The sequence below is a fragment of the Mustela putorius genome, unplaced genomic scaffold, assembly GCF_011764305.1.
Source record: "Mustela putorius furo isolate JIRA1106 unplaced genomic scaffold, ASM1176430v1.1 tig00003834_pilon_pilon_pilon, whole genome shotgun sequence".
Taxonomy (NCBI): Eukaryota; Metazoa; Chordata; class Mammalia; order Carnivora; family Mustelidae; genus Mustela; species Mustela putorius.
This window is the reverse complement of record NW_025421987.1, coordinates 131905438-131922582: the sequence shown is the minus strand read 5'-3', so window position 1 is coordinate 131922582 and position 17145 is coordinate 131905438. Positions and strand designations below refer to the sequence as shown.

The 17145-nt window shown below is 37.6% G+C and overlaps 1 protein-coding gene across 9 annotated transcripts in view; it reads left to right on the top strand.

Moving 5' to 3' along the window:
• The window catches only part of CNOT10 (CCR4-NOT transcription complex subunit 10), a 79513-nt gene that overhangs the window by 46654 nt on the left and 15714 nt on the right, over positions 1–17145 (top strand). For 6 of the 9 annotated variants that reach the window (XR_006609290.1, XR_006609289.1, XM_045089078.1 and 3 more), the window contains 3 exons: positions 3659–3780; positions 5223–5399; positions 6313–6393. Coding sequence is in view for 7 of the 9 variants with exons in the window: in XM_045089078.1 (XP_044945013.1) it covers positions 3659–3780; positions 5223–5399; positions 6313–6393 (380 nt within the window). In the remaining 2 variants the exon portion in view is untranslated. The remainder of the gene's footprint in view (positions 1–3658; positions 3781–5222; positions 5400–6312; positions 6394–17145) is intronic. The other 3 variants (XM_045089079.1, XM_045089075.1, XM_045089077.1) reach the window with 1 other exon arrangement.

Genomic DNA, 17145 nt, shown 5'->3' with positions numbered 1-17145 from the left:
GAATGAATGGGTCAACCGGGAAATTAAAGAAGAATTGAAAAAAATTATGAAAACAAATGATAATGAAAATACAACGGTTCAAAATCTGTGGGACACAACAAAGGCAGTCCTGAGAGGAAAATATATAGCGGTACAAGCCTTTCTCAAGAAACAAGAAAGGTCTCAGGTACACAATCTAACCCTACACCTAAAGGAGCTGGAGAAAGAACAAGAAAGAAACCCTAAGCCCAGCAGGAGAAGAGAAATCATAAAGATCAGAGCAGAAATCAATGAAATAGAAACCAAAAAAAAATAGAACAAATCAACGAAAGTAGGAGCTGGTTCTTTGAAAGAATTAATAAAATTGATAAACCCCTGGCCAGACTTATCAAAAAGAAAAGAGAAAGGACCCAAATAAATAAAATCATGAATGAAAGAGGAGAGATCACAACTAACACCAAAGAAATACAAACTATTATAAGAACATACTATGAGCAACTCTACGGCAATAAATTTGACAATCTGGAAGAAATGGATGCATTCCTAGAAACATATAAACTACCACAACTGAACCAGGAAGAAATAGAAAGCCTGAACAGACCCATAACCAGTAAGGAGATTGAAACAGTCATTAAAAATCTCCAAACAAACAAAAGCCCAGGGCCAGACGGCTTCCCGGGGGAATTCTACCAAACTAATTCCTATTCTCCTAAAACTGTTCCAAAAAATAGAAATGGAAGGAAAACTTCCAAACTCATTTTATGAGGCCAGCATCACCTTGATCCCAAAACCAGACAAGGATCCCACCAAAAAAGAGAGCTATAGACCAATATCCTTGATGAACACAGATGCGAAAATACTCAACAAAATACTAGCCAATAGGATTCAACAGTACAATAAAAAGATTATTCACCACGACCAAGTGGGATTTATTCCAGGGCTGCAAGGTTGGTTCAACATCCGCAAATCAGTCAATGTGATACAACACATCAATAAAAGAAAGAACAAGAACCATATGATACTCTCAATATATGCTGAAAAAGCATTTGACAAAGTACAGCATCCCTTCCTGATCAAAACTCTTCAAAGTGTAGGGATAGAGGGCACATACCTCAATATCATCAAAGCCATCTATGAAAAACCCACCGCAAATATCATTCTCAATGGAGAAAAACTGAAAGCTTTTCCACTAAGGTCAGGAACACGGCAGGGATGTCCATTATCACCACTGCTATTCAACATAGTACTAGAGGTCCTAGCCTCAGCAATCAGACAACAAAAGGAAATTAAAGGCATCCAAATCAGCAAAGAAGAAGTCAAATTATCACTCTTCGCAGATGATATGATACTATAAGTGGAAAACCCAAAAGACTCCACTCCAAAACTGCTAGAACTTATACAGGAATTCAGTAAAGTGTCAGGATATAAAATCAATGCACAGAAATCAGTTGCATTTCTCTACACCAACAGCAAGACAGAAGAAAGGGAAATTAAGGAGTCAATCCCATTTACAATTGCATCCAAAACCATAAAATACCTAGGAATAAACCTAACCAAAGAGACACAGAATCTATACTCAGAAAACTATAAAGAACTCATGAAAGAAATTGAGGAAGACACAAAGAAATGGAAAAATGTTCCATGCTCCTGGATTGGAAGAATAAATATTGTGAAAATGTCTATGCTACCTAAAGCAATCTACACATTTAATGCAATTCCTATCAAAGTACCATCCATCTTTTTCAAAGAAATGGAACAAATAATTCTAAAATTTATATGGAACCAGAAAAGACCTCGAATAGCTAAAGGGATATTGAAAAAGAAAGCCAACGTTGGTGGCATCACAATCCCGGACTTCAAGCTCTATTACAAAGCTGTCATCATCAAGACAGCATGGTACTGGCACAAAAACAGACACATAGATCAATGGAACAGAATAGAGAGCCCAGAAATAGACTCTCAACTCTATGGTCAACTAATCTTCGACAAAGCAGGAAAGAATGTCCAATGGAAAAAAGACAGCCTCTTCAATAAATGGTGCTGGGAAAATTGGACAGCCACATGCAGAAAAATGAAATTGGACCATTTCCTTACACCACACACAAAAATAGACTCAAAATGGATGAAGGACCTCAATGTGCGAAAGGAATCCATCAAAATCCTTGAGGAGAACACAGGCAGCAACCTCTTTGACCTCATCCGCAGCAACATCTTCCTAGGAACAACGCCAAAGGCAAGGGAAACAAGGGCAAAAATGAACTATTGGGATTTCATCAAGATCAAAAGCTTTTGCACAGCAAAGGAAACAGTTCACAAAATCAAAAGACAACTGACAGAATGGGAGAAGATATTTGCAAACGACATATCAGATAAAGGACTAGTGTCCAGAATCTATAAAGAACTTAGCAAACTCAACACCCAAAGAACAAATAATCCAATCAAGAAATGGGCAGAGGACATGAGCAGACATTTCTGCAAAGAAGACATCCAGATGGCCAACAGACACATGAAAAAGTGCTCCATATCACTCGGCATCAGGGAAATACAAATCAAAACCACAATGCGATATCACCTCACACCAGTCAGAATGGCTAAAATCAACAAGTCAGGAAATGACAGATGCTGGCGAGGATGCGGAGAAAGGGGAACCCTCCTACACTGTTGGTGGGAATGCAAGCTGGTGCAACCACTCTGGAAAACAGCATGGAGGTTCCTCAAAATGTTGAAAATAGAACTGCCCTATGACCCAGCAATTGCACTATTGGGCATTTACCCTAAAGATACAAACGTGGTGATCCAAAGGGGCATGTGCACCCGAATGTTTATAGCAGTAATGTCCACAATAGCCAAACTATGGAAAGAACCTAGATGTCCATCAACAGATAAATGGATCAAGAAGATGTGGTATATATACACAATGGAATACTATGCAGCCATCAAAAGAAATGAAATCTTGCCATTTGCGACAACATGGATGGAACTAGAGCGTATCATGCTTAGCGAAATAAGTCAAGCAGAGAAAGACAACTATCATATGATCTCCCTGATATGAGGAAGTGGTGATGCAACATGGGGGCTTAAGTGGGTAGGAGAAGAATAAATGAAACAAGATGGGATTGGGAGGGAGACAAACCATAAGTGACTCTTAATCTCACAAAACAAACTGAGGGGGGCGCCTGGGTGGCTCAGTGGATTAAAGCCTCTGTCTTCAGCTCAGGTCATGATCCCAGGGTCCTGGGATCAAGCCCCACATCGGGCTCTCTGCTCAGCAGGGAGCCTGCTTCCCCACTCTCTCTCTGCCTGCTTGTCATCTCTGTCAAATAAATAAATAAAATATTAAAAAAAAAAAAAAGGGTTCCTGGGGTGAGGGGGTTTGGGACAAGGGGGTGGGATTATGGACTTTGGGGAGGGTATGTGCTTTGGTGAGTGCTGTGAAGTGTGTAAATCTGGTGATTCACAGACCTATACCCCTGGTGATAAAAATATATGTTTATAAAATACGGCATGTATCACAGACCTCCTGCTTCATGTACTAACTACCCTTCAGTATGGACATCCTTCTCTCCACATCAGTAGATCTTAGGAACTTCCTTGGAGTAACTGGAAAAGTATTAGATCATTTTTCACATCCTGTCTTACAGTTGCATTAAATTAATTGGAAATTATTTGTATTTTGCAGACTGCTGAACAAGAAACTAAAGGCCTTCCAAGTAAGAAAGGAATTGTACAGTCTATTGTTGGTCAAGGCTATCATCGTAAAATAGTTCTGGCATCACAGTCCATACAGAATACTGTATATAAGTAAGTATTTTGCAAAGAGGAAGTCTAGATATTTAACATTGTTTCACATAATATTATTTATGTATAAAAATATGCAAAAGACTTATCACTTCATGGGAGGAACCACTTTGTAGCTAGATTTTATTGCTACTTCAACAAGTACATCCCCTGTATAGGTTCACAGTGAGTATTCCCTGATACAGGATTTCATTTTATTACATCTGTGCTGAAACTGTTGATGGCCTGAGAGACCCTGGTCTATTCAGTACCATTATTCACAATGTCCAGAAGAGGGCATCTTGATGTTTCCTTTTTATATAATTTATTATGTAATTTATCATAGATGCTTTTTATTTAGGTGTTTTCTTATAGTCCCTAAAACTAATTCTTAGTATTTAGAAAGAAAAGTACTAATAATACACAAAGTAACCAAAGATTAGAAAGCTGTCACATGTAAACCTTCAATAACTTTTAAATATGAACATTTTTATCTTTTTTTTTTTTTTTCCAAAGATTTTATCTACTTGACAGAGAGAGAGAAATCACAAGTAGGCAGAGAGGCAGGCAGAGAGAGAGGGGGGAGGAAGCAGGCTCCCCGCAGAGCAGAGAGCCCGATGTGGGGCTCGATCCCAGGACCCTGGGATCATGACCTGAGCCGAAGGCAGAGGCTTTAACCCACTGAGCCACCCAGGCGCCCCGAACATTTTTATCTTGTATAAAGATTCCAATTTGGAGTTGCTGTTATTTCTAAAGTAGTAAGCTTTATAAAAAATTTGCTATTGTTTTACTTTCCCACAAAATAAAATTGTTCCACTGCCATTTAAAAGTTCTCCCAAAGTTTTAATAATAGTAACTGGCACACAATAGTTTGGTCTTAGTTTATTTCAACCATAATGCACTTTTCTTTAAAGGCTTAAGATGAAGGATTATCTTCTTACAATTTCAAAATTACTACTGCTTTTCACCTTTATTTTCCTAATAAAGATTAGTTTGGTGTATTGAACAATAGAAAGTTACATAAAATCTCAAAAAAATTATAAGACAAAACTTAGAATTATTTTCAAAATGAGATCAACCAAAATGAGACTTAAATGTGAATATCTACGTTCTTTCCAATTCTTACTGTACTTGCCCCAGTCCTCACTACAGTTTTCCTTGTCTGTAACTCTTCTGTTACATTAACAGCAACATTACAGATAAACTGGTTTCCATCCTTAATCCCATTCCTAGAGTACAATTTATGTGATGTTTGTACTTGCTATATATTATTCATACGTTTTTAAATTTTATATGTAATATTTAGGATTTAGGTTCTTTAGGATTCTTTTATAACTGCTTTTTTTCAAATTTCTACCTGTTGGCAAATTTTCATTTACAGTTATATTGGTTTTTTCCCTGATACTAGAAAAGTCTTATTTATTTTTAAGTTATTTACTTAGCTAATTTGGTTTTGTTTTTTTAAGTGATGGACAGTCTTCAGCCATTCCTGTAGCCAGTATGGAGTTTGCAGCCATTTGTCTCAGAAATGCCTTGTTGCTCTTACCGGAGGAACAGCAAGATCCAAAGCAGGAAAATGGGTCTAAAAATAGTAATCAATTAGGTGGGAACACGGAAAGCAGTGAAAGCAGTGAAACTTGCAGGTATTCTAATCCCTTTGGCCCCCTTTGGTGAAACCCCTCATGACTTCACCAGTAAGCCTCTTTGTCCTTTAGATGAATTCCTAAAATCTGGAGCCTGAATTTCCTAAATCCCCTGTTTTGATTAATAAGAAAGGAAAGTATGAATGTTAAGTATTTCTGGAAGAGAGAAGTAATTTGAAGACTGAGGAGAGAACCTTCGAAAAGTGGAAAGAAACAGCTTTTCTTTAACAGGAGTATTTGTAAAGAAATTGCTCTCAGAGAGGGCACTTTGTTTTTTCGTTTGTTAAAATACCTAAATCCTGAAACTTCTCCTTTCTTCTTAACCTGTGCCTTTTCTCGTACTATTCCATAAACCATTAACCTCCAGAATATTTCTATAGTTTTTTAGTGTAAGTTAAATACTAACCACTCTCCAGAAATTAAGAGAACTTTTGGTAATAATAAAACACCATTATATATAAAGTTCTTTTTGCACATGGCACCTTTAAATTGAAGTGTTTCATTCCAGTGTCTTTTGTTGATTTTGATAGAAATATATGTATTAAAGAAAATTTGAAACAAAATTACAGGGTTTTTTTTTTTCCCTCCATCAGGGGGTTATGTTTTGCTGTAGTTGATAAAAAGTAATCAGAAGACCAAGAAACGTGTGAAAATACAGGAGTGGTTTCCTTTGTAGAGATACTATTTACAATTAGAAATTTTTAGAAACAGTATTTTGTACTAGGGGAAAAAACTGAAATACAGTATATCTTTAACACACTGGTGATACCAACCTACTAAGCATTTTGCATTTGTTGTTTTTGGCTCTTTTTATGTTTGGCATAAACAATTGCATGTGAGTGGGGAGAGGGAAACAATTTTATATTTAATTGTTTATTTGCTTTTCATAATTTAGAGTCTATCTTTATTTTAGCAGTAAAAGCCATGATGGAGATAAATTCATTCCAGCTCCACCTTCTTCTCCATTGAGAAAACAAGAATTAGAAAACTTAAAGTGAGTATCTAAACAAAATTAGTATAGCAACTAGTGTACATTATTTCCAATCTTTGTTAATTTATGAATTACATTGATAGAATGTCAAATGTTAAACCAACCTTTCAATCTTGTGATAAACCCCGCTAGTCAAAATGTGTTATTTTTTTTTTTATAAATTGTTGGATTCAATTTATTAATATTTTCCCAGGAATACTTACTTCTTGGGTGCCTCACTGGCTCAGTTGGTGGAGCATGCAACTCTTGATCTTGGGGTTCTGAGTTTGAGCCCCATGTTGGGTATAGATATTACTTAAAAATAAAATCTTGGGGTGCCTGGGTGGCTCAGTGGGTTGAGCTGCTGCCTTCGGCTCAGGTCATGATCTCAGAGTCCTGGGATCAAGTCCTGCATCGGGCTCTCTGCTCAGCAGAGAGCCTGCTTCCCTCCCTCTCTCTCTGCCTGCCTCTCCAACTACTTGTGATTTCTCTCTGTCAAATAAATAAATAAAATCTTTATAAAAAAAAGAAAAATAAAAAAAAATAAAATCTTGATGGGTGCTGGGTGGCTTGTCATTAGTGGCTGCTTTCAGCTCAGGTCGTGATTCCAGAGTCTTGGGATCTATCCCCACATCCGACTCCCCACTCAGCGGGAAGCCAGCTTCTCCCTTGTGCACTCCTCCCTGCTTGTGTTCCCACTCTCACTGTGTCTCTCTCTGTCAAATAAATAAATAAAATCTTAAAAAAAAAAAATAAAATCTTCAAAGAGAAAATCCATCTTTTATATTCAGCAAGATAATTACCACTTTCAGCTGATTCTAGTTTCCATAAGATACCATTTTTCTTCATTCTGAGGCTCTTCTTTCAACATTTCTTACAATATAGGTCTTAATTTTCCTAGGATTTTTGGGTTTTGTTTTTATACTTTTAGCTGTTTAAATCTACAGTTGTTGGGTGCCTGAGTGGCTCAGTTGTTAAGCATCTGCCTTTGGCTCAGGTCATGATTCCAGGGTCCTGGGATTGAGCCCCACATTGGGCTCCCTCCTTGGCAGGAAGCCTGCCTTTCCCTTTCCCATTCCCTCTGTTTGTGTTCCCTCTCTGGCTGTCTCTCTCTGTGCCCGAAAATAAATAAATAAATAAATAAATCTACAATTGTCTTTATTTCATGTTCATTCTTAGAGGATGTTTTTGCTAAAAATAGAACTCTCTGTTGGTAGTTTGTTTTTCCTTTCACTGAGTTCTTTGAAGAGGTCACTGCATTATCTTCAACCTCTGTTATTTGTGATTAGAAGTTTATAGTCATTCTACAGAGGTGCCATTTTTCTATCTATTGTTTTTCAGCAATTAGACTGATGAGTCTGAGTGTGATTTTCTTCATTTTTACTCTTAGAGTTAGCTGACTTTAAGTCTATAAATTTATCTTAAAACTAATTTGATATATTTTGACCATAATTTCCTCATATTATTTCTGGAGCTAGGCTGAACGATACAGCATTACTTTTAAAAATGATTTCAGTAGGGGGCACCTGGGTGGCTCAGTGGGTTAAGCCTCTGCCTTCTGCTCAGGTCATGATCTCAGGGTCCTAGGATCAAGCTCTGCATCTGGCTCTTTGCTCGGCAGGGAGCCTGCTTCCCCCTCTTCTCTGCCTACTTTGGATCTCTCTCTCTCTGTCAAATAAAGAAAATCTTTTTTAAAAAATGATTTCAGTAATGGAATTGCAAATTAAAATGAAAAGAAAGAGCCATTTTTTTTTTACTAGAATTATTACTATTTTTCAAGAGCCGTGATTTCTTATGTTTTTGCCTACTGCACAAGATTGACAAAAATATATTTAAACGTATATATGTTGCTGGTAGCATTGTAAATTGATGGATTACTTTTGGAAACATTTCATTTATTCCCACTTTTTTCTTAACAGTGCTAGCCTTGTAAAAGGTACAGAGAAATTAGAGATAGAGGGAAAAAACACTGCCTTCAAAAAGAAGGGGTGCCTCAGTGGCTCAGTGGGTTAAGCAACTGCCTTCAGCTCGGGTTGCAGTCTCAGAGTCCTGAGATCGAGCCCAGTGTCCGTCTCCTTGCTCATTGGGGAGCCTGAATCTCCCTCTCCCTCTACCTTCTACTCGACCTGATTGTACATGCTCTCTCTCTCTCTAACAAATAAATAAATAAAATTAAACAAAGAAAACAAAAGCAGATGGTGAGGAGCACCTCAGTGGCTCAGTCAGTTGAGTGTTCAACTCTTGATTTCAGCTCAGGTCTGATCTTCGATTGTGCAATCAAAGCCCACATGGGGCTCCGCACCCAGTGGGGAGTCTACTTCTGTTCTTCTCTCCCTCTCCCCCTCCCCCAACTGGCATGCTCTCTGTCTCTCTCAAATAAATAAATCTTTTTTTTTTTTTAAGCAGATGTCCAACACTTAGGAGAAAAAGATATTAGTAGCTTAGTTATTAGGTGGTAAGATTTGGGGTGTCCCTTTTTTCCTTGTGATTGTACCCTAAGAAGTGAAAAATTGCATCACTTTACAATTTTGCATTTCTTTCAGTCTGCTCAAGGTGCTCAGTCTGATGCCAAGGTTTACTGATGGCCTGCATTTCTTTTTCTGTGAACCACCTATTTGTAGAATTTACCATATTCATATTGGGATTTTCATCCTTTTTTTTTTTTTTACAAGAGTTCTTATATATTATAGAAATTGGCCTTTGTTTGTGATATTAGTTGTAAAACAGAATTTCATAAGTATTCATGTAATGTGTAGAAAGGCCTTCTTGCCTTCAAGGATGAGAAAATAATTCACCCGTGTCTTCTAGCATTTGTCACAATCACCAATCTAAATTTCTGTTTCATCTAGAATGTATTTTATAGCAATGAATAAAGCAGGGATCTATCTTTACTGTGTGTAATTTTTCCTAGTATAATCCATTTGATTAAGTTCACTTAACTTTCAAATCAAACATGAAACAACTATAAAATGTTAAGATTCTAGGTCTAAACAGTTTAAAATTATATTTTTATAAAACAACATATATATTTATTTGCATAAAATAATTAGAGGGATCTATGTCAAAACCTTCATGGTGGTTATCCGGGAATGGTGGAATAACTGATGATTTTTATTTTCTTACGGGGTATCTGTTTTTTCTAATTCGTTAAAAAGGAAGATATTTCATTAATGTTAGCGATGCCCCTCCTTGCATATCTAGTATTTTTGGAGGAAGATTGGCCAATGGATGTATTCTTTTCTCTCTCTCTCTCTTTTTTTCCCCTATTTAAATAAAGATGTGCCCTTTTCATTTTTCTTTTTCTTTTATTTTTTAAGATTTTTATTCATTTATTTTGAGAGAGAGGGGATTCATTAATTATAATAATTATAATCATTCATTAATTAGTAAGTTATTTATTTGTTTGTTTTGTATGTGAGAGAGAGAAAAGGAGAGAGGGTGCTTGTGTGGACCGGAGGAGGGGCAGAGTGAGAGAGAGTCTCAAACAGACTCCACACTGAGTGCAGAGTCTTGACACAGTGCCCAGTCCCACAACCCCAAGATCATGACCTGAGCCGAATTCGAGTTAGGCGCTTAACTGACTGAGCCACCTAGATGCCCCCAAGATGTGCCCTTTTCCTGATCATATCCTGTCAGATCAGTGTGTTTATGATAGGGCATTGCTGTCCATGAGCCCAGGGCTCTATGCACCATTCTCACCTAGACAACAACTTTTTATTTCTTTATTTTATTCTATTCTATTGAGGTATACCAGAAATTCCCTCTTTGCATTAATACCCCTCTCTGTCCTGGGTTTTATTATCAGGAGGAAGGAATTAATCCTCTGATTATATGGAGGATTAAATCTTTAGTTCAGTTAGAAATGAATTGGCCATATAAGATTTTGAAAGTAAAGTTTTGGTTTTTTGAAACTTGACAAAGTTAATTAAATGTTTCCTTGGGGCGCCTTGGTGGCTTAGTCTGTGAGCATCTGCCTTCGGCTCAGGCCAAGATCCCAGGGTCCTGGGATCCAGCACTGCACCAGGCTTTCTGCTCTGTGGGGAACCTGCCTCTCCCACTTCTCACTGCTTGTGCTCTGTCTTGCTGTCTCTCTCTCTCAAAAAAAAATGAAATCTTTTTAAAAAAAAAAAATGTTTCCTCAGTAATCTTTAGTTATACTAAAATTTCTTGAATTCTCAGATGACCCATAAGATAGCAAGGAGATAAAAGTACTGTAACAAATTACCAGTAAAGGGACACTTCTGTGGCTCAGTCAGTTAAGTGTCTGACTCTTGATTTCAGCTCAGGTAATGATCTTAGGGTCGTGGGATCGAGCCCCATGTTGAGCTCTGCGCTCAGCATGGCGTTTGCTTCCCTCATGCACATGCTCTTTTTCTCTCTCTCTCAAATAAATAAATCTTAAAAAAAAAAAAAAATTAGCAGTGAAACAACAGCAGTAACAAAATATACAGAAGAATGTTGCCACTGAGTGAAATAAAATTGAATTTTTAAAAAGCAGTGAAATTCCAACATACTACTAAAACTCACCATGCTAGATTTTTGTCCTAAGTGAAAATTTGTAAAAGCAAAGCAAATTGGGGCGCCTGGGTGGCTCAGTGGGTTAAAGCCTCTGCCTTCGACTCAGGTCATGATCTCAGGGTCTTGGGATCGAGCCCCACATCAGGCTCCCTGCTGCAGAGAGCCTGCTTCTCTCTCTCCCTCTGCCTGCCACTCTGCTTACTTGTGCTCTCTATCTCTCTGTCAATTAAATAAATAAAATCTTTAAAAAAAAAAAAAAAAAGCAAATTAAGTAAAGCTAGACTGTACTTGGTATAAAGTGAGCTCGTGAGTATGAAGTGGATTATAGTGATCAGCCAGTACGGTATTAGGGAAAATGCTTTAATTTGCCCAAAAAAATGTACTGTTTTTCCTCCAGTATTCCTAATGTTTTCTAGAGATATCTCTCTTTATGAAGCCACGTACATTTTATATTTATCTAAGGGTTTCATCTATTTTTAATAGGTTATTAAATGTGATAAAAATCTCAGTACAAAAAGTTATATAGTATAGGGTGCCTGGCTGGTTCAGTCAGAAGAATGTGTGACTCTTGATCTCAGGGTCATGAAATTTGAATTCTGTGTTAAGGTATATAGATTACTTAAAAATAAAATCTTAAGGGGCGCCTGGGTGGCTCAGTGGTTAAGCCGCTGCCTTCGGCTCAGGTCATGATCTCAGGGTCCTGGGATCGAGTCCCGCATCGGGCTCTCTGCTCGGCAGGGAGCCCTGCTTCCCCCTCTCTCTCTCTCTCTGCCTGCCTCTCCGTCTACTTGTGATTTCTCTCTGTCAAATAAATAAATAAAATCTTTTAAAAAATAAAAAAAAAATAAAATCTTAAAATGAAAAAATATTTTATGGTGTAAGTAAAATTTGACCCATCCCAGTCCTCTGTTTCCAAGATCTTCCCTAAGGGCCAACCAATAGAATTGCATTATATGGATATAACATACTTTATCATTCCTTTATATTTAGCTGTGTTTTTGTTTTGTTTTGTTTTGTTTTTAAGATCTTATTTATTTGACTTGGGGGGGGGGATCACAAGTAGGCAGAGAGGCAGGGGGAAGCAGACTCCCTGCTGAGCAGAGAGCCTGAACCGGGGCCTGATCCCAGGACCCTGAGATCAAGTCCTGAGCCAAAGACAGAAGATTAACCCACTGAGCCACCCAGGTACCCCTATTTTGCTGTTTTAATGTTTCAGTCTTTGATGTTACAAATACTGCAGTGAATATCATTATACACAGTTTTTAAGGAGAATCCTTAATGAATAAGGTATTTTAAACAATTTTTAAATTTGATTTAATTTTTACAATTTTTTTTTTTGAGTACTAATCTTAGGATGGCTTTATGCCATTTAACAAGTATATTATTCTCTAATGGCTGAACAGCTGCAGAGTTGTGTAAATTAATTTTGCCTTTTGAAAGTGGCATTAAAGAGAAGAGTATGCGCAGAGTGGCATACCCCCTCTCTGAATTTTGTTCCCTCCATGGCATAACTCTTTGCTTTCCATGTGCCCTAGTAGGAGGAATGATGATTTTTAGAGAAAATAAAATTCTTCATTTTCCTGGAAAGGGGCAAAGGGTCTCCATAGGGAATTCCATCATCATAAAGTGAGGTAAGGATGGGTTTGCTGGTATATATTAACCTTTCTTCTTATGGAGCAGATGGGAGAAAGGAAATGGAACAAGATGGAAGGAGCCTCAGGGTAGATTTATAAAAAGAGCTGCTATGCAAGACAGTAGTAATGGTAATGTGGAGACAAATGGTGCAGGGAGGGAGTTCTAAAAGATTTGTGTCGTAATTTTCAGAGCTGTAAAAGCTCATAATACAGTTGGGCGTGTTAAAGGGCAGTTCTGTGGCAAGAGCCAGCTGTCTTCTTTAGAAGGAAGGAGACTGAGTACATTGGTTTTCTGTTAAGATCATGAAATTCGTAGAGATTTCATCTATTTCTGACCTGAATTCTTTATGTGATTGGAAATGTGTGTGACTGGTGTATAGTTTAGTTTTTATGGACTATTATATTTGACCCCTTGTGCCCTATGATACCCAAGACAGCAATGTAAAACCTCATTTCCTATTTCCAGCATAACTAATATGCAGTAAATTATCGTGAGTGTTCTATTGGCCACTTCTTATGGTATGGGTTCACAGCCTCTTGAGTACTTTAATTTTTTTTTCATTTGTATATAAATGAATATGGCTTCCAAAAAATATTTCTAACCAAGTTTCAAGTATGTTTTTGAAGACAGATGACACCTGAAGCAATTGTGAGATTCTATATTAGAATTAAGATAGTTTTCAGAGTAATATTCTCAGTTAAAACAGAAATTTGCTCCACATTAGGAAGTGTCTCAGAAATCAACTAAACATTTTAATTGTGAGGCTCAGATGAACAGATGAACACTGTTAGAGTATTGTTCAGTTCCTGAATCATTCAGAGCTCTGCAAAAGCATCAGTTTCATTCAGTTAGGAAAGCACATGCACACACACATGTGTGCACACATTCTACAGCCTTAAGTTAAGTAAATGCTGTGACTTTAAATTTTCAAAATTAAAGGTGATTCTATTTTTAGGTATTTACCCAAAATAAATGAAAACTTGTGCATATAATAAAACATAGCAGCTTTATAGATAAAAACTAGAAATAGTCCACATAACCATTAGGAAGAGAACAGATAACTAAATTATAACCACTGTATACACTGGAATACTATTCAGCTATAAAAAGCAACAAATTATTGATACACAACATCAATATGAATGAATCTCAAAACTACTGTATGATTCCTTTTATGCCATTTTATGGCAGGCAAAGCTATACTAAACTGATTTATCTTGATTGAAATCAGAGCAGTGGTTGGGAGGAATTAACTTGAAGAATTTTTCTGCAGTGATAGAAATGTTCTGTATCTTAATTGGGCTGGTGGTTACATGTATATATTCGAATTCATCAAACTGTACACTTAAAGTGATGCATTTTAGTATATATAAATTATATCATTAAAATTACAATGTATTGGGGGATCTGGGTGGCTCAGTCAGTAGAGCATGTGAGTTTTGATCTCAGGGTTGTGAGTTTGAGCCCCATGTTGGGTGTAGAGATCACTAAAAAAATTTTGGAAAAAACAAACAAACAAAGATAAAATGTTAAGGTATTTTGAAATCTTACAAAAATTAATATAATTCTAAGTATATTCTTTTGAGGGGTGCCTGGATCACTCAATCAGTTAAGCATCTGCCTTTGGCTTAGGTCATATCTCAGGGTTCTGGGATTGAGCCCTATATCAGGTTCTCTCTGCTCAGCAGGATTCCACTTCTCCCTCTGTGCTCTTTCACTCCCTCTCCCTCTTTCTCCCTCCATCTCAAATAAAAAAATAAAAATATATTCTTTTGGGAAATAAAATTTAACCACTAATGATTAATACATGGCCAGTTTCCTTTACATATCACTTATGAAGTAGGAGGACGTGGAAAATTTTATTTTCTTAACACAAAACCATTTTGTATTTAGCATGTATTCTGCAGACCCTAAGTTTACAGAATCCTCTACCAGAGCTACTAACCAGGTCACTACTAAGCACATGAAAGGCGCACTATTTAAGTGTATGGTACAACAAGGGATTTCAAAACTTACTACCAAAAACAATGTGAAATGTATCAGTGATTTTTATATTGATGATATGTTGAAATGATAGACATAGTGGGTTATTTTAAGTACATTAAAATTATTTTAAATACATTAAACGTCTCACGTCAGCTCAGGTCATGATCCCAGGGTCCTGGGTTTGAGCCCCACATCAGGCTCCCCACTCAGAGGAAGCCTGCTTCTCCCTCTCCCACTCTCCCTGCTTCTATTCCCTCTCTCACTGTTTCTCTCTCTGTCAAAGAAATAAAATCTTTGGGGAAAAAAATGTAGACAGTAGGAGCACGGTTAAGCGCTTGCCTTCAGCTCAGGTCATGATCCCAGGGTGCTGGGAGTGAACCCTGTGTCAGGCTTTCCGCTCCGTGGGGGATTCTGCTTCTTCACCCTCTGCCCCTCCCCTTGCTCACGTGCCTACACTCCTTCTATCATTCACTCACTCTCTCAAATAAGTAAAATCTTTTTTAAAAAAGAATGTAGACACTTGTGCAGGATTGATATTTTGACCATCTGCTTTAAGTATTAATGTTGCCACATGCATTTGAGAGATAATGATTTTCTTATACAATGACTATATTAAAAGGGTATACTTTTAAGATCTTATTTAACAAACATTTATTGACTTCTACTGATACCTTAAATTTTTAAAACACTTATTGAGATACAATTCACAGACCATGCAATCTCCCCATTTAAAATTTACAACCCACTGGTTTTTTTAAAAGATTTTATTTATTTATTTGACAGGGAGAGATCACAAGGAGGCAGAGGCAGGCAGAGAGAGTGGGGGAGGCAGGCTCCCTGCTGAGCAGAGAGCCCGATGCACCCTGATCCCAGAATCCTGAGATCATGACCTGAGCCAAAGGCAGAGGCCCAAACCACTGAGCCACTAGGCACTCCATCCACTGCTTTTTAAGTATAGTCACCGAATTGTGCAGCCATTACCACAGTCAATTTTAGAACATTTTCATCACCTCAAAAGAAACTGTGCACCCTCTATGTGTCATCCCTTTGTACCAGTCTACTCCCAGCTCTATTTAAGTTATTTTCTAGAGGCACCTGGGTGGCACAGTTGGTTAAGCCACTGCCTTTGGCTCAGGTCATGATCCCGGAGTCCCAGGATCGAGTCCGGCATCGGGCTCCCAGCTCTGTGGTGAGTCTGCTTCTCCCTCTGACCTTCTCCCCTCTCATGTTCTCTCTCTCTCTCTTTCAAAGAAATAAATAAAATCTTTTAAAAAAAATAAAAATAATTTATTTTCTAGCTCTATAGATTTTTCTATTCTGGACTTTCATATGAATGGAATCAGTGTTGTGGGCTTTAATGTCTGGCTTCTCTTTCACTTAGGATGTTTTCAAGGTTTACCCAAGTTGTAGCATATATCATATTCGTTTTTATAGCTGAATAGTATTTCATTGTATAAGTATACCACATTTTGTTTATCCTTTCATTCCCTGAAAGACATTTGGATTGTTTGTCCTTTGTTAAAAAAAATTTTCAGGACTTCTGGATGGCTCAGTCAGTTAATCATCTGCCTTGGGCTCAGGCCTTTATTCCAGAGACCTGGGATTAAGTCCCGTATCCAGCTCCTTGCTCAGTAGGGATCCACTCTGCCTGCTTGTCCTCTCTTTCCCTCTATCAAATAAATAAAATCTTTTTAAAAATATATATTTTTTAAAGATTTATTATTTATTTGACAGATCACAAGTAGGCAGAGAGGCAGGCAGAAGAAGAGGAAGGGAAGTAGGCTCCCTGCTGAGCAGAGAGCCCGATGCGGGGCTCGATCCCAGGACCCCGGGGATCACGACCTGCGCTGAAGGCAGAGGCTTTAACCCACTGAGCCACCCAGGCGTCCCTAAAAATACATATTTTTAAGAATTTTTTAAAGTAGGGGCACCTGGGTGGCTCAGTGGGTTAAGCCACTGCCTTCGGCTCAGGTCATGATCTCGGGGTCTTGGGATCGAGTCCCGCATCGGGCTCTCTGCTCAGCAGGGAGCCTGCTTCCCTCTCTTCTCTGCCTGCCTCTCTGTCTACTTGTGATCTCTCTCTGTCAAATAAATAAAATCTTAAAAAAAAAAAAATTTTTTAAGTAATATCTATACCCAATGTGGAGCTTGAACTTAAAATCCTAATATCAAAAGTCACTTGTTCTACTGACTAAGCCAGTCAGACACCCCTTGTCTTTACGCTATTATGAATATTGCTGCTGTATACATTTGTGTACAAATGTTTGTGCAGGCATATGTTTTTCTGTTTCTCGGGTATATACCTAGAAGTAGAATTGCTGGATTGTAAAATAATTCTGTTCAATCACTTGAGGAATTGCCAGACTGTTTTCTAAATGGCTGTACAATTTTATAATCCCACCAGCAGTGTATGAGTATTTCAGTTCACATTCTCACTAATATTTGTTATTGCCCATCTTTTTGATTATACATTGTGGAAGGTGTGAAGTGGTATCTCATTTGCTTTGATTTACATTTCCCTGAAAATTAATGATGTTGGGCTTCTTTTCTGCTTATTGGGCATTTGTATATCTTCGTTGGAGAAATGTTTATTCAGATCCTCTGCCTGTTTTTTAATTGGGTTATATTACCCTTTTA